At 42.9% G+C, this 25,064-nt stretch overlaps 1 protein-coding gene across 1 annotated transcript in view; it reads left to right on the forward strand.

Moving 5' to 3' along the window:
* The first annotated feature begins 303 nt into the window (after window positions 1-303).
* Window positions 304-25,064, forward strand: part of Srbd1 (S1 RNA binding domain 1) — a 180,757-nt gene continuing 155,996 nt past the window's right edge. The window contains 6 exon segments of the mRNA XM_028893161.2: window positions 304-376; window positions 7,882-7,961; window positions 11,454-11,640; window positions 14,529-14,903; window positions 23,003-23,096; window positions 23,099-23,168. Of these exon segments, the coding sequence (XP_028748994.1) occupies window positions 7,882-7,961; window positions 11,454-11,640; window positions 14,529-14,903; window positions 23,003-23,096; window positions 23,099-23,168 (806 nt within the window). The 5' untranslated portion in view covers window positions 304-376.

Consider the following 25,064-nt stretch of genomic DNA (forward strand, 5'->3'; position numbering starts at 1 on the left):
GGGCTGTAAGAGTGAGATTCTGCCTCAATACCACAACAACAAAAAAACCCAAAAAGCCAAAGTTAAGGATGGGTGAAAAGAGCATAAAGCAGTCCAAGAGAGTCCAGAAAAAGGAAAACCAAGAAGCGGGCTCGCGATTGCCAAATCTTTACCCCCTCCCTGGGGTAAGGGCGTACCCCAATTCCCTGCAGACTCAAGTTGCGCCCCGCCCGCCCCGCCCCATCCCGCCCCTCCCGTCCCATCCCTCCTGCCCCGCCCCGCCCCGGTAGTCCGCTCTGGGAAAGCAAGGCGGGACTTCCGGCATTTGAAAAACTTCCGGCGGGAACCGGAAGATTCTGCGACAGAACTCCAGTCTACTGACTCGCCAGGCCGGAAGGTGAGCTTTGTGTCTGCCCGGGCGGCAATGCTTCGGTCTCTCTCGAATCTGTGTCCGGGCCCCGGTATTTTAGGGGCCACTTAAACGTTGTGAGTACTCGTTTGGGAAGGAACAGTTTTTTAAACGAAGCTTTGCTACCTTTTAGTATCGGCGGTCTGTCTCAGAATCTACACCTGGGAAATCTGTCACCTGGCGTCCTTTCATTGCACAGGCTGTTAGAGCATGACAGGCGTGAGAAAGCCAGGGCGAACTTTTTTCTTTCCCCCATGGAGTCGGAGGTGAGGGAGGAAGCCCTGTCAGGTCGCGGTGCGCGGTCAGATCCCATCTTCAGAAGTGCCCTGGGCACCTCGGAGGCGCTCCAGCAGTTGAGGATGAATGAGACGTCTAGGCAGCTTGCCTCTGTCGCCTCACATGGCAGCTTGTCTTTAATATGCCACGAGAAACGAGGATAGTGTTGGTACTTGTGGCTATGAGTTCTACGACCATTTCATCCCCTTGGGTCTCAAGATTCTCATTCATAAAAGAAGACAGCAGGGGTTTCTCGTCTGCAACTCTCCTGCGAGGTTTTTGGTTGTTGGCTTTTTTTTTTTTCTTTTAATCGCTTGAGGATCTCTGCTAATATCTGAAGCACTTCTGTTAGTTCCCTCAGGGAAATATTTAGATGCCTCTTGAGTTCTCTCTCTTTTCTCTTAGAAGTTTACATGCTGTTTTCCCTTTTTAAATATCAGTGGTGTGTGTGTGTGTGTGTGTGTGTGTGTGTGTGTGTGTGTGTGTATGGTCTTTTCTAACTATTTTCACTTTCCAGAGTTTATAGTTCCTCCTCAGTGACCTCACAACAACCCCTAACTCAGAATGTGCTCATCCCTGCAGAGATAATTCAGAAGAGGGAATATTCTTAATCACTAAAGAATGGGGGCCTTCTTAATGTGTCATCACCTTTTCCAAATAGCGGTGAATGTTATGCATGGCACTGCCTAAGAGTGATAGAAAATGTGTTTATTTTCTCTGCAGAGACCATATTTGTACATATATTTATTCAGTAAAAACTTACAGATCAGCTATTAAATTCTGGGCCCTCAGGTACTGAAGCAAAGCAAGCGTTTCCTTTTCCCCTGAGTTTACTAAATTGAGGGGATCAGACAGAAAACAGAATATTGTACTTTTGGCCCGTTTTATATACTACTGCATGCAGGATAGAAGGGAGAAAACAGGATAGAAAAACCCATTTTAGGTAAAAGAAGAAATTCAGGGTGAGAAGTAGCCAGATGTTTGGTATGCATAGGATTAGAATACTTCAGGTCGAGTGGACCTTATGTGGTAAAGATTCATGCTTGTACAGGGACCGAAAGAAGGTGATGAGAAGCAAGCAAGTAGACGAAGGAATAGATGCGGTTAGGAATGGAATGTGTCAGCCCCGAAGAACGTCTTAGTTTTGATTCTGGGGAAGCACAAGATGGAAAGTCACTGAGTGCTTTCGGAGCATTTTAGGAATGATCTCAGGGAGATTGGGCGGTCGGGGCAGGAGTGGAAGAGCTTGAGGGCCACTGAGAGGTTACTGCAGCAGTCTAGGTAAGAGCCAGAGACTGCTGTGGGTTGTGTCCTGTGTCACCTCCAGATTCATAGATTGGGAGGTAGAACCTTTGCAGGGTGATTTGGATTAAATGAGGTCATAAGGGCGGGGCCCCCATGATGACACCAGCATAAAAAGCAGAGGCAGAGAAAGCTTAGCCATGTGATGCCTTCTGTTTTGGGATAGTGCAGAAAGAAGGCCTATCCCCAGTCTCTGGGACTGTGAGAAGGAAACTTGTTTTAATTAACTACCCAGTCTTATCCTCTGCTATGGCAACGGAAGACAGAGCTTGGGGGCTCACTGGAGATGCTGATGAAATAAGATCTATTTTGGAGGAAGAATTCATGTTATTTACTAATAGACTATATATTGGAGATGGAGAAAAAAATGATTCTCCATGGTGAGCGATGGGTATACTCATATTGATTGTGAAGTGTGTGTACATATGCCAAAATTTAGCAGATTTGAACATTTTAAGCATGGGCAGGGTATTTTATGTTAGCTTCCTCAGGGAAGCTGTTAAAAAAGTCTCCAGAATTTGAGCTGAACAAATGGATAGATACTGAGATTGGAAAGAAGGGTAGGAACAGGTTTTAGAAGGGGAACAATTGTCAAGAGTCCCTCCCTTTATAGATGTGTCAAACTTGGGAAACTATGAGACCTCTAAATAGTTTCAGAGGCAGTCTGTGGTATAAATCTAAATCATTTTATATGTGTATGTGCTGTGCATATGCACATGCATGTGCGGGTGCCTGTGCTCGAGGCAGCCAGAGGGCAATGTAGGATGTCTTCATTTAATCACCTTACTGTTTGAGGCAAGTTCTGTCTTTGAAGTTGGAGCTCACTGATTGCCTAGACTGATTGGCCAGCAAGCCCCTGCGATCAGTCCTCTTGCCTGCTTCCCCAGCCCCATGTAAATCTGAACCTTAAACTCAGGACAGAGGAATTAGGATTTTTAATAAGTAGGTGCTATAGGTACAGCCTTGTACTGATCAATGATGTTTGGATGGATGCCAACAGAACACACACAGCTACAGAAAGTGCTTTTCTAGACTGCCTCATCTATATAGCTGTCTTAGTTAAGTACACTGTAGTGCTCAGGTGACAGAGTTGCCCAGTTATGTGTTTCTCAGAATGTGTCCGTTAGGTGACGCGTTATCTGTGCTTCAGACAGGTCAGTCATTGAGATTTTGGTTATCCCAACGCGTTTTATAGACCTGGGAGGTGGAGAAACAGGCCTTTAAAGTGGAGTATACAAATTTCTGAGAGGATACTTGATATAGTTAGTTGTATACAAATAATAATTTCTAGTTTCTGCATACACTCTTTCTAGAGTAGATCTGCCTGAAATTGGCCTGTGTTTATATATTTTCCTTTCTCATCTCTCTCTCTCTATATATATATATGTATATATGTATATATATATATATATATATAGTTTGTAAATAGGTACTTGTGTCTTATCCAATTTTCCATGTTCCATTAACTCTATTATCTATTTATTAAAGAGGTAGTTCAAATTATGTGCTTAGGCAAAACTTTAAAGGCCCATGGTTAATCTAAATATTAACTATGATGGTTAATCTTGGTTGCCAGTTTGACAGACCTGGGAAGAAGGAGCCTCAGTTGAGTAATTGCCTCCATCTAATTGCCCAAAGGCATATCTGTGGAAGAGAGCCGCCCCACTATAGGCAAAGCCATCCCTGTACAAGCAATGTATCCCTTGTACAAGCAATGTATCCCTTGTACAAGCAATGTATCCCTTGTACAAGCAATGTATCCCTTGTACAAGCAATGTATCCCTTGTACAAGCAATGGCTTGGCTTGTATAAGAAAGATAGTGGAATGCAAGTCTGGGAGCAAGCCAGTAGGTAGTGTTCCTCTGTGGTTTCAGCCTCCAGCTCCTGCCTTGAGTTTTTGCCTTGGCTTCTTTTGATGGACTGACTATAACCTGCAAGAGGAAACTTTTTCGACACCAAGTTTCTTTGGTCACGGTATTTATCACAGCCAGAGACAAATAGGACATTAACCTACCAAGGATTTGCCTTTCCTAATTTAAACACCTTCTGTTAAGGCTGAAGTGTAGCAACAGAATTGGCATGTAGTTATGTGTTTTGAATTAAGATTTTATAAGATATAATAGTTCTCCCTTTCAAGACCCCCCAAGTGGAAGTCTGAAATGTTTAATAGTACCAAACCCTACATATACCACGTTTCTTCCCACGTATATATACCTGTGGTAAAACTTAACTTATACATTAGGTACATTAAGAGATGAACAACTACTAACAAGATAAAATAGTTTTAACTATATTGTAATAAAAATGTTAGCATTGCTATTCATGTTTTGGGGCCACACTTAAGTATACAGATTACTTGAACTCAAGCTCTGTGATATGGTGACAGTTGAGGTGACCTCTAAGTGACTGACATGTGTGTACAGAATAACTGCTGGGCAGAGGGGCTAGCTAATTCATGCTCTTGGCTGGATAGAATAGGATGGAGTTTTGTTTTGTTTGTTTGTTTGTTTGTTTGTTTTTGTTTTGTTTTGTTTGGTTTGTTTTTTTGAGACAGGGTTTCTCTGTGTAGTTTTGGTGCCTGTCCTGGATCTCACTCTGTAGACCAGGCTGGCCTCGAACTCACAGAGATTCGCCTGGCTCTGCCTCCGAGTGCTGGATTAAGGCGTGGATTGATTTAAAGCAGCAGGCCATCTGCTGCCCAGCACTTGCAGAGATGCCTGGGCTTTTTAGAAATATAGTGCAATTGAAACCTATTGATTGTTTATGTTTGGAATTTTCTGTTTAATGTTTATGGACTTGAGTTGACTGAGATAACTAAAACTGTACAAAGCCAGCTTTTATAGAGGTGGTCTGATATTACTCTGTGGTGTAGATTGGGATGATCAGAATAGTTGTTAGGTGACTGGAGTGTGGGAGGGATGCTTGATGGGGAGCTTGGCACGTTTAGATTGTTTTTCCATTGTTTTTTTTTTTTTTTTTTTTTTTTTTTTTTTTTTTTTTTTTTTTTTTGAGACAGGTTTCTTGTGTAGCTTTGCGCTTTTCCTGGACTCACTTTGTAGCCAGGCTGGCCTCGAACTCACAGAGATCCACCTGACTCTGCCTCCCAAGTGCTGGGATTAAAGGCGTGCGCCACCACCGCCCAGCTTACCATTGCTTTCTTTTGAAGCAGGGTCTCAAGTAGCACAAGCCGATCTTGACCTCTGATTCTCTTGCCTCTTCTTTCCAGCACCTTTAGATTTTTATGCAGGGATCAGACTCTCCAGGGAAGCATCTTCCATTGTCTTTCATGGAGGACAAGGATCTAGCTGGTGGCTTTTTGTTTGTTTGTTTTTGAGATAGGGTCTCTTGTATCCCAGGCTCATTTTGAACACACTGTGTAGCTGAGCACAGCTTTAAGCTCCCTATCCCTCTGCCTCCACCTCCCAAGAGCTGCCCTGTCATGTCTGGTTTATAAGGTGCTAGGGATTGAACCCAGGACTTCATGCCAAGGTAGCACTCTCCCAACTGACCTATACCCATCCCTATCACTCGCTGGTGACTTGGGGGGGTTAGCATTCAGTTTGAATGGTTTGTATGTAAATAGTTGCATTCATTGTTTTCTAGTTTACTGACTCTGTTCTGGAAAGTAAACGTCTAGACTTTTTTGTGGGTCAGTTGCCTAGTAACGTGTGGGCTAGGGCACCCAGGAAGATCCTTTTGTCAGAGATATCCAGCCCCAGATCTTTTCACCCTTGGTCCTAACAATTTCAGCAATCATATCTGTTGTCTGTTTGTCCTTCCTGTCTTCCTTTGTTCCTTCCTTCCTAACTTTTTTTCTGGTTTTTCGAGACAGGGTTTTTCTCTGTGTAGCTTTAGAGCCTGTCCTGGATTTCACTCTGTAAACCAGGCTGGCCTTGAATTTACAGAGATCCACCTGGCTCTGCCTCCCAAATGCTGGGATTAAAGGCATGTGCCACTGCCGTCTGGCTCTTTCTTAAAAATTAAAATAATTAAAAAAAAATCTTATTTAAAGATGAGACGGGCTGGAGAGATGGCCCAGAGGTTAAGAACACTGGCTGTTCTTCCAGAGGTCCTGAGTTCAATTCCTAGCAACCACATGGTGGCTCAAAACCATCTGTAACGAGATCTGGTGCCCTCTTCTGGCCTGTAGGCATACAAAATAAATAAATAAATCTTGTGAGTTCGAGGAAAGTGAGTTCCAGGAAAGGCACAAAGCTACACAGAGAAACCCTGTCTCGAGAAAAAAAAAAAAAAGTAAGACTAAGGGCTAAATTGGTTTGGTTCTAAAATGCCCCAATTACTGGCTTGGGATTTTAATTTTTATCTTGTGAAATCTTTTTGGCTTTGAGTTTTGAGATATGCCTGTGCCATCTGCATTTTCTCATCCTATTCAACATACTAAAGTGTTACCTTTGCTTTTTTGTAGAACTTTTAAAGCTTTGTTTCATGTGATTTAAATCATTTGACATCTTTGCTCCTGAGGAGGTTGTGGAAGTTAAATACTTGCTTTCCTTCAGAGGAGCAGCTCGTTGTCTTGTTCCCATTTACAGAGTGAATGAATGCATGTTCTTCCCTGGCCTGGGTTGAATTGGCACTCTTGTCAGCCATCAACTTCCTCTTATTTATTCTTATTTATTCATTGATAGGATCTTAGTGTGTAGCCCTGGCTAGCCTGAAACTCTCTATGTAGACCAGGCTGGCCTAGAACTCTTAGAGATCCTCCTGTCTCTGCCTCCTTAGTGCTAGGATTAAAGGTGTGCCACATTCCTGCTAAGTTCTCTTTTTACATTTTATTTTTATTGTGGTAAACTGTCCATACGAAATCCTATTTGCCTGTTCCCTTGTGATAATAGCTAGAACTACTTATGTGAGGTGGGATGACCCTATAACCATAGACATTCCTAACAGAGAGCAAAGGACGAGAGGGGAGTGTGTCCTGTCTGCAGCTAGGAGACTGTTTTCCCTCCGTCCTTCTGTTTCTTACCTAACACGGTCTGCCTCAGAGTTCTGCACTCACTGGATGGAGCTGCTGGGAAATCATGTTCCTCTTTGTGACAACTGGGAAATCATGTTCCTCTTTGTGACAACTGGTTTAATATTTGTCTGTGGTATTGCTTCCTCTTATGAGTGGTGTTAGAACCAGAGACTTACAGTATCCCACTGGTCCAGGGACTTGTCTCAGAGATTCCAAACATGCCAGTCTAATACAGTTTTTATAGCTTGACAAACATTTTTGGGGGTAATAAATGTTACCAGTTTAAGTAAGTGTATTTGCTAATTGTATTCTGTGATGTCTCTTGTCATTTGTCTTAATTTTTTTTTTTTTTTTTGTGCTGAGCCTTTGAATATGGTAAATATTTTTGGTGGCGTAGTGGTTAATCATTTATATTGTAAGAGGATGTTTGTTTTGTTTAGGAATAACTTTGTTGTTTACTCAGTTAATTGGTATCATTTGTTCAACTCCTAACTTTGTGAAGATACTTCTGTTATAATGTCATCAGAAGATACAGAAGAGAAAAAAAAATATTTCTTATATTTGACAAAAACTTTAATAGATGACTTATAATTTGTTGACTGGTAGTGTCAACATAAAATGATACTTGTGAAATACTCATTTAATTCTAAAATAAACTTATTACCCCATAGGATCTTGTCTTTTTTATAAAAGATGACCCCATCTCCTAAGGTATTTGAGGCCATTGGAAGGCTGCTGGGTCCTCTTCTGACCAGCAGGCTACATCCTATGGGAAGCCAGTGTTTGGGTTTGTGAATAAACCTTTTGTTTTTCTCCCCTCTATGGCATTTCTAACAGCAAAGCTTTTGGAATGTTAGTTTTGAATGGAGAATCATTTTGTTGCCAAACGAAGTGATAAAACTATTCATGTCACGCTGACTTCATGTTCTATTTCTTCCAGATGTCCTCATTGCCAAGAAGAGCAAAAAAACAGGCTCAGAATGTGGAATCCAAAGATGAATTTTCTTTCTTCTCTGAGTTGTAAGCATATTAGTGTAATATGTTGTCGTGGGAATTGTGACTATTCTGTCACTTAGAAACTTAAGTCATGTGGGTTGAAGAAATGTGTGTCCTTGTCATTTATCCATACAACAGCTATTGAACTCCTGCTGTGATCCAGGAGAGAAAATAGCTAACTAAACACATTACATAATATTTACCCTGGAACCAGGCTGAAGGAAGGCATGCTGTTGTTTACATTGCTTTAGAATAGTGCTCATAATTTTTACAGCATTGCCACTGTGTGTAGGGTCACCTTTTGTTGTGGGGGCTACCGATGCTTTGTAGGATGCTTAGTGGCATCTGTGGCCTCTTACCAAATAGATGCGATAACCAAAAATGTCTTTAGATAATGCCAAATATCCCAGGGTCTCCAAATCATTCTCTGTTGAGAATCTTTGCTATAGAGTGTAGTTGGACATTTCCTGTCCTGACTGCCCAGTCTCACATAACTGACTCAGAGGCTGAATATGAATTATAAATCCTTGGCCGATAGCTCAGACTTGTTACTAGCTAACTCTTACATTTAAATTAACCCATATTTCTACTTATGCTTTGCCACGTGGCTCATGGCTTGTTACCTCATTTTCTACACGTCCTGCTTGCTTGCTGACTGGCTGGCTGGCTGGCATTCTCCTTCCCATCATCCTTAGTTTGGTTGCCCTGCCTATGCTTCCTTCCCGGCTACTGGCCAATTAGCCTTTTATTAAACCAATTTGAGTGGCAAATCTTTACAGTGTACAAGAGGATTATTCCACAGCAGTAGAGTACCATATAGCATATGCCTCTGATATTTGTAAAGAAATAAGTGATTACTGTTAGTATTATAGCATTATAGTACTATTATAGGTAAAATAATTATAGGTAAAATAATAGTATTATAAGCATATAAGTATTATAAGGTATAATAGTATTATAAGGTAAAATTAAAGGTGGTCAGGGCTTAGGAAGTATGCTGCATGTTTGTAGTAGGAGAGCATTTTGGATAGAGCAATATGGTGTTATTTGGAGGATATGCCAAGAGATCCATATAAGATTTTCTAGGTGCTGTGGCTTGGATAAATGTTCCACAAAGGTCACTACCAGGGTATTTAGAGAAGACACTTTTAAGAGTTGGGGCCTAGCCTGAGGCTCTTAGGTCACTGGAGGCAAGCCCTCCAAGAGAATTGTAGCACCTTGACCTGTCTTCTCTTTGTTCTTACCTCAAAATGTGAATGTGTTTCAGCACATGTTCCTGCGTTTGCCACCTGCTGTTGTTAGCAGAGGCACAAGCAGTGGGGCCACCTGATTTTGGAATTAAAGCTCCAAGACTGAGAGATGAATGAGCAATTTACTAAGTTATGTCAGCGTGGTGACCCCCAGCTTACAAGCACAGGAGCGCACACTGGAGTAGAGATTTAGACTGTGTTACAACAGAGAAGGCAGCAAACACAGACTTGAAGACAGGCATGGGCTGGTGTGCTTGGAGACCAGCAAGAGCAGTGTGCTCAGTTGGGAGCCGTCATATCAGAGAGTGATAGGAAATGAGACTGGAGTTGGTGGGATCTGAGAGTCTATGAGGAGATGCTAGGACTGTGTTTGAAGGAAGTTAGGAAGCCACTGGAGGGTGTGGGCAGCCATCTGACTTCATCTGGCTTCTGTGTGTAAAATATCGTTAGGGTTTCTTGGTGTAACTGACTATGGGGGACAGGAGTGCAGGTATTAGGGTGAAGCAAGGAGGTTGGTGTAGGAGTGGGAATGGTGAGAAGTGGTCTAATGTGGTGTGTGTTCCTGAAGGTGGAGTGGAAAGGACATGGTGATGGTTACAGGCTTTCTGAGAAGACTAGAGGGATGGGGAGTGTCAGAGCCAAGAGTTCTGTTTTGCACTTGGCAAGTTGGTGGTGATTGCTCGACATCTAATTGAATGTGGATGTGCAAGGGGAAATGTCAACTTGAAGATATAAAACTGAGATTCCTTTTATGATCTCTAGGATAAGACAAACTAGAGAGAGCGGGGGGCTGAGGAGTAAAGACTGGAGATTTCAACATTTCGAGGTTGGGAGCGAGGAAAAGGTCAAGAGGACTAAGGAGAGGCATGGGAAAGATGTGCTTGCTATGAGTGCTAGCCACTCCTGGCAGCTCTCATGGCACGGGGGATGAGCATTGACTCGCTGCCTTGAGCTACTTCCTGTGTGACAAGTGATTTGGGGCATTTGTGTTTTCTTTATAATAGTGAAAAAAATCTGTACATTTAGCAACCTACCCGTGTGAAATAGGGTTAGTTCGCGGTCCTGTGTGATAGGTGATTAGACAGGAGGCTAGAAGATGTCCTGTTTCGTTGACAGTAGGAGGGGACTCTAAGTTCCTTTGTCTTCTCCTTGCCATTTCTTTCCTCCTTCCCCTTCGCTCCGTCCTTTATTTTCTTTCCCTCCTCTCCCTTTCTCTTTCTTCCTCCTTCCTTTCCCTTCTTCTCTCTTTCCTTCCCCTTCCCCCTCTGTGTGTGTGTGTGTGTGTGTAGGGTATAGGTAAACATGGTCAGAACTCGTGATCCTCCTGCCTTCAGACTCCCAAGTACTCAGGGACTATCTGGCAGAACACAGGTTTTCAAATGACAGTTCCCTTTGACTCTACCGTTGGAGGGATTTTGATTTTGTTTTGCTTCGTCTCAGGCTGCTTACCGACCTCTGAAAAGAACTCGTTGGTGATGTCAGTACTTTGGCCTGCCATCGTTATGTTTTCTTGGAATGTAATTTAGGTGAGAATTCATCCAATGAGGTTCTTGCCTCTAGGCAGAACTGAGACCGTTCAGGAAGTCAGACAGTCTCATTGATTAATCTCAGGTCATTCTTCCCACCTATACTGACCTCTCTAGGGGAGAAATAGAGTGAACCAGATGGGCGGAGGGCTGTGCTTTCTCTGCTCCTGATGTGGGTTTGATTCCTGTTAGACAAGCAGTGTGGCTGCCCCTGACCCAGTCTATTCAGGGCACAAATCTATTCTGTGAAAGGAAAAAGGGTCAATAAAATAGTTAGCTGAAGGTCTTAGTGGTGGCTTTTTATGCAGTTTAGGGTGTTTTAAAAGCTATTTCTCAGTCCTTTCATTGGGTTGAATAACTTAGTACATTTTAAATGGATTTGATTGGCATTTGGGAACCTAAGTGCTTTTTACTGTTAAGATTGAAAGGCTCACATTGACAATGGTGCGACATGACCCAGTAAGTGCCTTGAGGTAATGGTTGATTTTTTTTGTGTCATCATGGTGTGTGTGTGCTTACAGGGGGCGGGATGGAGAGTGGAGAGACTCGTGGTAGTGTGTGGTAGGGAGAGGGCTCTGATCACTGTTCACTTCTTAGCAATAATTGTGCACAGCCTGTGCCCATATCGCTCCATTTTCTATCACACACTTTTAATTATCATTTAAGAAACATATGCCTCTTTTGACCTTTGTCATTTGGTTCCATTTTTCCTGGAAGTTCTCCTGTCAATTGACTTCTAGGTCATCTGGCTCTGAAGAAGATGACAAGGAAGATAGTATTTGGGAACCTCAGAAGAAAGTCTCCAGAAACAACCGTAAGCAGCCTGCTTCCAAGGAAGCAACCAACCGTAAGCAAAGGCCTCGGGTGAAGAAGAACACCCCTCAGATGGATGATGTATCAAAAGACGTGGCTGTTAAGGAGGAGTTGGTAGGTGGTGTTGCCAGATGTGGGGAAGGCTACTGTATTTTCCAGATGGGGAGGTACTGTAAATGACAAAAACTTCAGGGCAGTGGTATCCCCTGTCACAGCCTCAGGAATACATACCTTTCCAGCAACTGTTTCCTCAGCTACTTCCACTCTAGGCTAGGTGTGGAAGTGCTGGTTTGAATCGTGATGTCAGCAAATATCTGTGCATATTGTGAGCCAGGCAGCATGCTCAGCATTTCACTCCGAAGATCTTGCTTGATCCTTATAACCGTTGGGAATGGCTGTGGTAACTATCCTGATTTTATAGATAAGAAATCTGAGGCAAAAAATGTTAAGTGACTTGCTCATAGAATACAGCTAGTGAATGATGCAACTTGGTTTCTAAGTCAGCAGCTCAAAAGCTGATATGCCTCTCAGGGGAACTTTTATATCAGCCATGCTTGCAAGAATGATGTATATACCCGGAGTGCTGGTTTAATAATTACTACCTAGAATAATCATCAAAAGTGCTTGAGACTCTTACAGGCAGCGCTTTTGTTCTTGGAGGCTGAAGTAGGGGATTGAATAGTTAGAAACGTGCTTGATGAACATGGACTGGGAAGAGGGCCTAGACACGCCCATTTCAGTTTATTGATTGCCTCTGTGGTCATGGCTCTGGTCCTCACAGTCACTCTTGCGGGTCCTAATTGTGTGGAGTTAAGGTGTCTGAAGCAGCTATCCATCTCACAGCAGGCTCTCTTATCAGTGGGGCTGAAACACTCAGGATCTGTTTGTTGACTTTGCTTTGCTTTATTATAGATAGAAGAAAGCTGATCATACTTGGTTTTTTGTAGGTTTTTTTTTTCCTGTTTCTTTGATGGCTTCCTTTATGATAGATGCATTCTTTTTTTTTTTTTTAGATTTATTTATTTATTATGTATACAGCATGTATGCCTGCAGGCCAGAAGAGGGCACCAGATCTCATTACAGATGGTTGTGAGCCACCATGTGGTTGCTGGGAATTGAACTCAGGACCTCTGGAGGAGCAGTCAGTGCTCTTAACCTCTGAGCCATCTCTCCAGCCCCCGATAGATGCATTCTTTAGTTATGCCAACTCATATGACTTGTAGACTCAGTCATTTTATCTTCTTATCTCTGCTTGGATCCATTATGTTTTGAGTGCAGGTGTAGCGCTCAGAAAACTGTGTTTTCAAGTACACAGGTGGTGGTTGGCCTTGGGTAGAAGTGTCCTCACTGTAGTTCTCAGGACTTACTGTCAATCATTCTGGAAAAGTCCTTGACAGAAGTTTAATCTCGAGTAAAATGTTCTTACGGGTTGTGTTTGTGTTGTCTGTGCCGCTGGAATAATGGACAGGCCAGCCTGGGACTGTAAGCTCCTTGAGGGCAGCCCTGGCATTATTGCCGCCACCCCCAGTGCTGAGGTGGCTGTCAGGTAATGTGGCACATCGGCAGGGAGCAGTGGTGGCACAGATTGCTTCCTGGGCATCTGGGTAGGCTGCTGGGCAGCCTCCTCTCAAAGAAAAAGGATGCTGGCCATGGTGCTGTACACCTGTTATCCTAGCGCTTGGGAAGAGAATTGCTCTGAGTTCAAAGTTAGTCTGGGCTCCATAATGAGTTCTAGGCAGCCAGGGCTATCGTGTGAGACCCCATCTCAAACAATACAAAACAAAAGGAGAAGAAAACTTCCTGCCTTTGGCTGCTGCTGCTGCTCTGTTTCCGGTCCCCCGTTTTCTGTCTGAGCAGGTGGCAGGTGTAGTCTGCTGAATTTCACAAGCATGTGGATGCTATTCTCCCTCTAGACAGTTGACTTTGATTGTATTTGTTTGTTTATTTATCAGTTTCTGGATTTATTTAAACAAGTCAATTTATTTATTTATTTTTAAGTCAGGTCTCATGTAGCCCAGGCTGGCCCTATGACTGAGGATGACTGTGAGCTTCCATTCCTCTTGCCTCTACCTCCCAAGCTCTGGGATGACAAGCATGGGCTGCCATGTCTGGTTTTTATGAGGCGCTGGAGCTCAAACAGGGCTTTGCATATACTGGGCATGCATGCTAGGCATGCTCACACTTGGGACTGAGCTGCATCTCTAGCCCATGGCTATAACTTAGTCTTGTTTCTCTGGCACATGTAGACCTATCATTTACTTGTTTTGTGAAATTCAACTTTATTTGTAAGTCATCCACATGCTATTATAAGAAACAATAGAGAGGGATTCCATATACCCTTTATCTAGTTTTCCCCAATGGTAAAATTTTAGTGTCTTATGTTAGTATAGTAAAGTATAATGACCAGGATATTAACATTGGTAAAATTCTCTGTTTATTTAGCATTCTCTGGTTTTCTATGTGTTTATTTCTGTGTGGGTATTTGTATTTAGCGTTGTACAATTTTATTACATGTGTGGGTTTGTATAACCATTGAAAAGATCTCTCATGTTGCCCTTTCTTTTCTTTTTTTCTTTTTCTTTCCTGAGACAGGGTTTCTCTGTGTAGCCCTGTCTGTCCTGGATCTCGCTCTGTAGACCAGGCTGGCCTCGAGCTCGCAGAGATCCCACTGCCTCTGTCTCCCAGGTGTTGGGATCAAAGGCGTGCGCCACCGCCGCCCCCAGACTTCATGTCGCCCTTTAGTGTCCCCATCACTGCTGTCCTTCCACCCGCTCCTCTCTGACTCCTGGGAGCTCTGCTCTGCTTTGGAAAGTTATGTAAATGAACTCATTTGTTTGTAACCTTGGGATGGGGTTTTCTCAACTCAACACAGTTCCCTTGAGATTCCTTATAGTTGTTTTTTATATGTATTGATAATTTGTTCCTTTTCCCTTCTGAGAATATTCCAGGGCAGTTGGTTTCTAATCTTGTAATTCTCATGCTTTCTTTTTGTGATTTCACAGAATAGCCCTGTACCTATTGTTGGTGCCGATTTGGAAGAGAAAAATCACAAATTGCATACGACAAAGACTCTGAAAACTGCAGCAAAAAAACAAAAAAACTCAGGTCCGAGGGCCAAAAAAAAGTTGAAAGTTGATGAGGAGACCAGCCAACCCAGCCCCTTAGAAGGTGGAAATAGCAATATGGAGACACCATCAACAAGTACCACATGTGAAGATGTGTGCAAGAAGGAAGAAAGTGAAGACGACTTCACGTTTGGTCAGTCCCCTCGAAAGAGGATGAAGACTGAAGTGTGTCCTCAGGGGAGGCCTGTCAAGTTCCCCGAAGGCGCCAACAGCATTAAAGAGGAGGTGGAAATGAACTGGGACATAGTGCAGGTGAGTGTAGCCTGGCGTCACCTGTGTGCCGGGGGTCCTGGACTGGCACACAGACTGCTCACTAAGGGAAGTGCGGAGTTTGGAATTTGCTTTTTCAGTTTGCCATGGATTTCTGGAATCAAGCTTTGGCCACTATTTCTATTCTTGGCTGTGCTGTTTTGTAATCTGGCTTATCAGCAGCAGCTCTTTTGCTAAGAACTGTGACTTCAGTCAAGAAAGGTCGTTGCCATGGTACGTTCTTGCACATCATGGTGTAGGTATTTCACACCAACAGATGGAGGCCTTAAAGGCTCATTGCTACATTTTTTGTTTTGAGTTTGGATAGTATTTCTCCATAGAAGCAGTATGATTAGGTCATTGGCTGTTCATGTGTCCAGTATATTAGGAACAAGACCCAGCAATGTTTCAAAGACAAATTCTTTTTTTTTAAATTTTTTTTTTAAAGATTTATTTATTTATTATGTATACAGTGTTCTGCCTGCACACACCCCTGCAGGCCAGAAGAGGGCACCAGATCTCACTACAGATGGTTGTGAGCCACCATGTGGTTGCTGGGAATTGAACTCGTGGTTGCTGGGAATTGAACTCAGGACCTTTGGAAGAACAAGCAGTGCTCTTAACCTCTGAGCCATCTCTCCAGCCCCCAAAGACAAATTCTTTAAGAATTCTAACATGAGTGCTGGGCGGCAGTGGCACACGCCTTTAATCCCAGCACTCGGGAGGCAGAGCCAGGCAGATTTCTGTGAGTTCGAGGCCAGCCTCGTCTATAGAGCAAGATCCAGGACAGGTACCAAAAGCTACACATAGAAACCCTGTCTCGAAAAGCCAAAAAGAAAAGAATTCTAACTTGAGGATTTCTCCAGGTTTCCTTTCCTTTCCTCTCTGCCTCCCTTTCCTTTTTAGCTGCTTTGAGGGATGATAGAGGAGACTAGAAGGGAGGCTCGTGAGCAGTGAGCCTTAACCTTGTCTGCTCCAACACATTCCGGATATCAGGGTAGATGAGGGTGATCTCTTCCCTATATGTCCCAAGGGCATTCTAAATGGACTCTTTGCTGTAAATAGTTGCTGTAGAGCCCAGGACTTTTTGTAGTCTAAGACTGGGGCTGTGGAGTACCCTTGTTCTTTAGAGGGACATGTTTTGGGCCATGTTGCTTTTTTTGTTACCTATAGAGTGTCACTTCTCATTAGCACACTGAGGTGTCTAGAAAGGTGCCTTACCGATTTCTCTGTCTTTTTGCTGAGCTGCACCTTGCAGAGAGTCATTGAGAAGCAGGGTAAACGGCTTTCTAAGTCTTCCTTGGCATTACTCGTTCAGATCTCCTAGGCAGTGCTTTCACAGAACAGGTCCTAGGCCACCGCACCGAATTCATTCTGAAGACTTGAACGTCTTTAAACTCCCTCCTTGGTCCAGGGCTGCAGGGCCGGTGGACACGCCCCACCTCCCTTGCCTTGCTCTTGGTTAACGCTGCTCCGCTGATGGCTTTTACCAAGGTAGATCCATCCACCTCTGGTCGTTGATGGTGCACGGGAGGCAAAAAGGAGGGCTTCAAAGTCCTTGAAGTCTGTGACCTTTCAGACTGACAGTAAGTATTCAAGTAAAGAGCTGCCTTCTGTAGGACACTTTACTTCCTGTCCTGCTCCCGCCCAGCTTTGTCATGGGAAAAGAGATGAATCTAGCCCCATCCTAGCTAGTTTTCTCTAGATTACAAGGCATAGGAACTTACTTTCTGTTATAATTTTACATTTATTTATTTAGAGTGTTGGGGGCTGGGTGGGTTCTGTGAGGATGATGTGATAGGCTGCCTAAAAGGATGCCCTTCAGGTGAGATAGGAGTCTTTAAGATAGTATGGCAAGAGACAGGCATAAAGAATGTAAAGCTGTGAATTTCGGTGATGACTGGGCTCTTGTGACAATTTACACACACCCTGTTGTAATCTCAGGTGTTTGCTTACAGCTCTGTATTCGCTGATAAGTAATAAGGCTTGCCATTTGTTTATAACTGACTTCATGAGCTAGGCTCCACACCATGCATGCTAGTGGATATATTTGTTATCATAGTGCATTAGAAGAAATAAATGGGTAATCTAAAAAATCAGTTATAGTCAAGAGAATATTCAGGAATTCTTGTCTGTATAGTAGAAGCTAAAGAGAACCCATCTGAAAGTTACAAATTACTGACAGTAACGGAGTGTGGGAGTTCATAGGTTGTATCCTTTTTCTAACAGGTATCACTAAAGTTGATCCCAGATTTTGAGAGATTTTTGTTCTGAAATGTGTTAATGTGAACTTTTAATTCTTTTAATTTTAAATCTGTTTTTGTTTCTTTGAGGCAGGGTTTCACTCTTTAGCCCAGGCTGGCCTGGAACTCAACTAGGTAGCCCTGGCCCCAAATTACTGATGCTGGGATTATAGGTGGGAGCCACCATGAGCACCAGCTTTATATTTTCTGTTAGCAGTGGTTACTTGAGTTTGCTAATGAGTTCTATAATGCTGGTGAGAATGCAGTAAACAAGGCATTTTGTAGTATGCGCTCTCTGCTGGAGAGAAAGGTGGGATGAACTACTGAGAATGAGGAGGGGAAGCATGATGAGGAGCAGGTACCTGGCTGCCAGTGTGAGGGACGGAAGCAAAGCAGCAGGAAGGACTCTTCCTCACAAGCCAGAGCAGCAGCATCCACTGTTCATCCCAGTATCAGCTGGAAACTCAGTCACTTGTTTTAAGACCGATAGGATCATTTCATGGCCATGGCCTACTTGAAGGATACAGATATACTAGTTTTTCCTTTACATTCCAAGCAGTTTTCCCTCCTGTTAAGTGGAAATGATTTTACTTTTAGTTGAAAACAAATTTTAAATATAGTACATTCTGATCTCTCTTTTCTCTTCCCTATAACTTCTCCCAGATCCTCTCAACTCACCCTTTCTCTCTCTTTAAAAAACAAACAAACAAGAAACACATCCCCAACACAAAACCACAAAAACAGAAACCAAAATCTACATGCATGAGACCAATAAAAAAATGCCCCAAACAAAATGGGACAGAAAGTCTACAAAAATAGCATTGAATTAGTTTTGTGATGGCCAACTACTCCTCTTGGGCATGAGGCCTACCCTGCAACGTAGTTAATATACCAAGTGAGACTCTGTTGGAGAAAACGATTTTTTCCTTTGCTAGTTGTTATCAGTTGCAGATAGCTTCTTGGTTGGGGTGGAGCCCATGTCCACTCTAGCTGAAGGCCTGTCCTCAGGGAATCTCAGCCCCATGTCTGTGATTTTGGAGGGTGCTGTGAGAGCTGGCTCACCTCTGCTGAGCAGCCTGTTGGCAGTGTTGTTAGTCAGTCATATTTCAGGTAGAGAAATTCCCTGGGAAACCAAGTGGGAATTTATATGCTTATTTCTCTTAATTTAACCTAATCCTTCCCTAACTTTAACTCTCCAGACAGTTCTTATTTTCTATGTGAACTTCATTTTCTATGCTTTGTAAATCTCAGCTCCCCACACTAAAAACAAACAAGCAAAAAACCTTGGTGAGACAGGAAATAGCTTTGTCTTAAAACTGTGTTGCACCTTCCCAGTGTGGCTGAGAATAGTGCAGGTGTTGCAGAAGGTGGAAGGGAGGCGAGTTGGTGATACAAGTCAGAGCCAGCTATCCGAAGTCAGTCAGCTATGTGTGCATTAGGGGTTGGGTACCTGGAATAGTTACAAAGAGATCAGACTGAAAGAAATGTCTTTAATGTGCACACCTTCTTCCACAAAATAAATATCCAAGTTTCGGGGCCGAGCCTAGGCAGGTGCAGCAGCCCTGTGGACCGTAGTGACTATTCGCTCAATTAGGGAGGAAAGCAAGCAAACCCTTTCCGTGGCTCCTTTCCCTTTGTTTGAAGAGATGATAAGAGATGAAGTGCGCGTAGACCAAGACAAAAGTAGGGCAGGAAGTGGCGTGAAAAGGGACCAGTGTCTGAGCTGGCGACCTCACTGCCATTCTGCATTTGTATAGGTGCAGTAGTGCTGGTAGATGGAGCCCATTTGCTCGGGAAGAGGTTAAAATGGTGTTTTTATTATTATAATCTAGTTGGTGGCATTTGTTTTCGGCTTTAACATGAACAAACCTGGATGTATTCCATACACATATGAGGTTGTCTAGGATGTTCAAAAGTCTAACCAAGCAACTTCCAGACTGTAAACAACAGAATCCCTCTTCCTATGCCTTTTCAACCCCTGCACCCCTCCCCCCAACCTCTTTCTGATTTCTAGCAATGTATATTAGATGTTCCCACTCTCGTCCTTACATAGCATTTGTGACATAGCGACATGATGAACTCTCTGGGTCAGGCGGTGAGCAGTAGGAATCAGCGGCTTTTCAGAAGGGAGCTGTTCAAGTTGCTGGCTTGGGAATGATTCTGAATAGAAAATTCTCTCCCTTTTACTCATTAGTGAGCCATTGAATTTGATGTTAACTCTTTTAAAGTGCAGATGTTGCTGGGTGATTAAAGCTGTAGTGGATTTGCTGAAGCCCAAATGTTCTCTTTTTAACTGAGGAGATGGGCATTTCCCCTTTAGTGCTCTTGGGACACTTGGGGAAAAGGCACCTTTCTGGATGTTTCTGACAGCTAGAGGGCAGTGTAAAGGCATTCTGTCTTACCTGCTGCAGAGACAGTTTAAGTCCTTTGTACTTTTGCCTGATAAATCCTTTGCTTTGCATACAAATTGAATTTTTGAAGAGGAATATGGCTAGTGAGACTTGGGGCAATTTACTTCTTGGGCTCAAGTTTTCGTGTGTATAAAATGAGAATAATATTATTATATCTCATATACTTTAAGTGAGTTAATGCTGAGTGTGTAAGCATTTAGAACATAGTAAGCCTTATACAGGTATCAGCATAAAGCAGCAGCACAAGTAAAAGTCAACATTAAAGTAGTTAGGGTATTCCTCCATGGGCCCCCCTCTCTGCAGTTCTTTCTCACTGTTCCTTAATAAGCACATACCTGCTTTACGGACGTAAACAAGTGAAGACCTAAGTAAATACGTAATCAATGTGAGTACTTTAAAAGTGAAGACCACAGTCCCTGCCCTGCTCTCCACACCTTGCAGGCTTGCGCTCTGCTCTCTGTTGGTGGTTGCCTCATTTCTCTAGGGCTTGCCCTAGAGTGTCTGACTCAGTGTATTGTAGGTGGGACCCAATAGCGTTCATTTCAGCAATTGTAGATGCTGCTTGTGCTGTTCCCTCGGGACTGCAGACTGAACTACAGCTGTAGTCCACAGAGCTCACGGGTTCCAAGTGTAGCTGGTACAAGTTGACTCAGCAGCTGACCTGGAGCCATGAGAGATCAGATGTTGACTGACTTCTTTCCCAGTTAGCTTCTTGGAAAGAGGATTGGTTTTTATTTTTATTTTTTTTTGCAATGCTGAGAATTACATCCAGGGCCTTATGTATACTAGGCAGGCACCTTACCACTGAGCTGTATTTAGTCCTGACTATAGCAGGTCTTTCTTGTCAGACTTTCTTTGGACTGACAGCCACCAAATAATGACATGGAGACTTCTTATTAATTATGAAAGCTTGGCCTTAGTTCAGGCTTGTTCCCAACTAGCTCTTATAACTTAAATTAACTCGTCTCTGTTAATATATGTTTTGCCATGTGGCTCTACCTCTCCTCCATTTTGTATGACCAACTCCCTCTGTCTGACGGGCAAAATCCTCATGACTAGATTCACCCCCTGAGTTCCTCTCTCTGCCTGGAAGTCCCACCTCGTCTCTCCTGCCTAGCTATTGGTCATTCAGCTTTTTGTTAAACCAATCAGGTGCCTTAGGCAGGTGAGGCAAAACCTAGACACATCTTTGCCCAGTGTAAACAAATATCCAGCAACACCTGGGATTTTTTTTTTTTTTAATGTCTTGACTATCACTGGATTAGCATGGCCTAAGATGTTTTTGAGTTAGAGTCTAAGGAAACCATCATGTTCAACAATGAAGGTTGGCAAGCAGCTCATGGCTAAAGGATGTGGTAAGCCTCAGAGAGTGAGAAAGCTCAGCATATCAAGGAAACATACTTTGGCTTAGGTTTTATGAAAAAGACACAGAAAGAAATGCTTTTTACATTACAAAAAAATAGTAAACAGTGAAAATCTGAAAGTTAGTACATCAGGATAGGAGCTTTTTGTTTGTTGTTTTTTTTTTTTTTTTTTTTTTTTTTTTTTTTTTTTTTTTTTTTTTTTTTTGAGACAGGGTTTCTCTGTGTAGTTTTGGTGCCTGTCCTCGGTCTTGTTCTGTAGACCAGGCTGGCCTTGAACTCACAGAGATCCACCTGGCTCTGCCTCCCAAGTTCTGGGATTAAAGGTGCACGCCACTGCGCCTGATAGGATAGGGGCTTTTGAGAAGGGTAAATATATTATCTTATTAAGGAAATAATTAATTATTCCCTCTACCTCTTTCCATGTTTTCAGGTAAATCAGCTTTTCAGGGGTTTAGGGGGTAGATTCCTGCCAGGTGATTGATAGGGCCACCTGAAATTAACTTCTCACGGAAGAAACAATAGAATGCAACAATCTCTGTAGCAGATCAGAATATCATATCTCCTAGGGCCAGAGGCATTCCATTCTTTTGGCCAGGACACCTAAAGAGGGAAAGTCGTGGTTACCAGGTAAACAGGAGATGGGTCCAAAGCCAACCATGAGGGAAGGGTCTGACCTCAGTAGCTTCCAAAGCTACTAATTCTTGTTTAACTGTCTAACAGTAGAGTGGATTCCAGATGTTTTGGGATATTGGTGATGGTTTTGACCAGTTAAATGACATGATCTAGTATACATTTTGAGAGGAATGTTCCCCATGCTCCTTGTGGAAATAGGAATAGATGAGACTGGAGTGCCTGCAGGGAGAGTGTAACTAGAATTTTCCTGCCTTGCCCACAGTAAGGACAAATTTCTGTCACCTGCCAGTCCCACAGCTGCTCAGACCCAACCAAGTAAACACAGAGACTTATATTGCTTACAAACTGTATGGCTGTGGCAGGCTTCTTGCTAACTGTTCTTATAGCTTAAATTAATCCATTTCTATAAATCTATACCTTGCCACATGGCTTGTGGCTTACTGGCATCTTCACATGCTTCTTGTCATGGCGGCGGCTGGCAGTGACTCCCTTTCCCTTCCTGTTCCCTAATTCTCCTCTCTGTTAGTCCTGCCTATACTTCCTGCCTGGCCACTGGCCAATCAGTGTTTTATTTATTGACCAATCAGAGCAATTTGACATACAGACCATCCCACAGCAGGAGAGAGGTTAAAGGCTGTCTCAGTGACATAGGCTGGAATGAGACTATGCTGTGGGGTGGGAAAAGGGAAGAGAATAAAGAAATGTTGTGTAATTGGAGTTGACTGGTTCTTACATGAATCAGACTTATGGTTTGGATGTGGATGCCTTTTTTAGTTTGAATTAGTGTTTGAAAAGATAGCACGTGAGGAATAGTGCAGGGTGTGAAAGAGAGGAGGATCACTTTACAAATATAGGGTTGACATACCCATTAGGTTTCTGGGAGACTGTCTTAAATAATTGGCTATGGGTCTGGTGGTAATGTGGAGAAGAGCTGAGCCTGGAGATATGAATTTGATATCCTCACCAGAGATTTGATATCATCCCTTAGAATGACTGCTAAGATTTAGGATCAGTTGTTTTTTTTTTTTGTGGTTTTTTTTTTTTTGTTTTTTTTTTTTTTTGGTTTTTCGAGACAGGGTTTCCCTGTGTAGCTTTGAGCCTTTTCTGGAACTCGCTTTGGAGACCAGGCTGGCCTCGAGCTCACAGAGATCCACTTGCCTCTGCCTCCCGAGTGCTGGGATTAAAGGCTTAGGATCAGTTTTTAAGATGTCTAGAAGGTGAGACATCTTCATAGTCTCTGAGGTTCAGCCATTTACTCCATCTGTTGTTTTGAAAATAGTTCTCTCATACATTTTGGCAGGAGTTTGTTTATCAGATGATGATGATGATGATGATGATTTTGGATAGGGTCTCACTTCATAGCCCAGGCTGGCCTCAAACTCCTGGTAGTTCTCCTGTCTCAGCCTTCCAAGTATTGGGAGACAGGCCTCACTGTTTATCTTTCTTTGCAGGTTTTATCTGAGAGAACTAATATTGAACCTTGGGTTTGTGCCAACATCATACGCCTTTTTAATGATGACAACACAATTCCCTTCATTGTACGCTATCGAAAGAGCTCATTAATAACCTCGATGCCGATTCCTTGAGAGAAGTTCGCCAAACCCTAGAAGAGCTACGGTGAGAAACCCAAGGGAGGGAGGGATGGGTGGATCTCATGGAGACAGAGACTTGAGCACTTGAGGGGAAACGAGAGGAAGTGAGTTACTATTTGGATGGGCCCAGTGCTCTGTTTTTATTAATTGCTGTCATTTAAATGCAGTCCTCTTTTGCCAGGTAAGTCGGGTCTGTCTTCTTACTTAGGCCATGGAATCCCTATGCTACATGCTTAGCTTGGGCGTATATATCTATGGGAGTTATCGGCATCTTTTTTCATCGAAATGATTGGCTATAATGGCAGAATCAGGACTGCTAACAGGAAGCTAAACATGTTATTCTAAGTCTTCAACAGCTTGCATAGCACTGTCCTCTTACCACTCCAGAATCCCCGAATGGAGAGTTCTTGCCAGTATAGTTAGTCTTTAACCTACAATAGAGTGACTTAATTTTGCAACTTCATGATCATCAAAACCATAAGCATTCAATAGAAATTCTACTTTGAATATTTTGAATTTTATTTTTTTTTAATCCTGGCCTGGCAAGATGCTATAGTGACTTTTACGACGTTGCTCCCAGTCAGCCATGTGATGATGAAAGAAAATGATACTCTACGGTACTGCCAGTGATTTTTTAGGAATAGGTATTGCCTTAGTTTTCTTCTATTGCTATGATAAATACCCCAACAAAAGCAACTTCAGGGAGAAAAGGCTTATTTTGTTCTCAGTTCCAGGTTTTACATCCCTGTAACCCATCACTGTAGGGAAATCAAGGCGACGGGAGCTTGAAGTCAAGAGCCTTGGGTTAATATATGAATGTTGATACTCAGCTCCTTCATGCTACCAATGCCACTGCTAGGTAGATTTTGTAAATCAGAACAGGTAATGAAGTAAGATTGGGAGTATGACATACACAGCAGGATTGCACGTTCACAGTGAAAAAAAATAGTGAAAATTAGAGGAACTGCTGGCCTGCCCTTCCTCTTGCCTTGTCTGTGTAGTGATTCCTAGAATCAGCTCTTCCCCATGGAATCCAGTTCTTTGCCAGTGGAGAACAGTGTTTAGAAGTCAGTTCTGTGTGTTAAGTGTGCCCATCCTGAGCACCACTGCTCCAGTAGCAGTGACCATACCTAATAGTTCAAAAGAGCCAGATGTCCAAGTGACATTCTTAGGATTTCAGTGCTTAGGAGGGAAAAAAAAAAAAAGATGAGCTGGGGCTAGCTTGGGGTAGAGAGTAAAGAAGTACCCAGAGAGTAAAAGGGGCAAGTCAAAAGCATATAGCGGTTAGCTGGAATTTGAGCAGTAAATATGTCACAATGGTGAATTATAACCACCAAATAAAAAATAAAGAAACCAAAAGTCTGCAGTGAAATGAATAAATCATTGAACACATCCGAAGTTTAGTGAGGAATAAGATGGTCTCAGAGTATCCCTACACAAAACACGTATTGGTTACAGAGGGAAAAAGAGAATGCTTATATCAGAAACCACAAGTGTCATCTTCTTCGTTAGTAATAGGCTACACGGAAATCTTTTGTCTCTCCATGAGATGTAGTAAAAAGAACAGTGTCACTTGTATGCTATTCCTGCCATGAGCCCTCAGAGTTTAACTGTAAGGTGACATCCCAGGAGCCCAGACTTGAAGTAATGGGTAGGAAGCATTTTAAAGTCAGAGATTTTGAAATCCAGGAGAGCCTGGAACATTGCTTCAACTCAGAGACTGCACCTGACAGCTACCTATACTCTAGTGAGACTCCACAGAGGCCTTCACCAGCACTGTTGCTGAAACCTTAAAAGGCCTCAGGTCTGCGAGGGAGAGCATAGTGATAGATCAGGGTTAACTGCCCGACACTGGTGAGTTTATTGTGATTTACACATTACTCTTTCCTGGAAATGCAGCCTCAAGTATTTGGGGGTGAAG

The sequence above is a fragment of the Peromyscus leucopus genome, chromosome 22 (genome assembly GCF_004664715.2).
Source record: "Peromyscus leucopus breed LL Stock chromosome 22, UCI_PerLeu_2.1, whole genome shotgun sequence".
NCBI lineage: Eukaryota > Metazoa > Chordata > Mammalia > Rodentia > Cricetidae > Peromyscus > Peromyscus leucopus.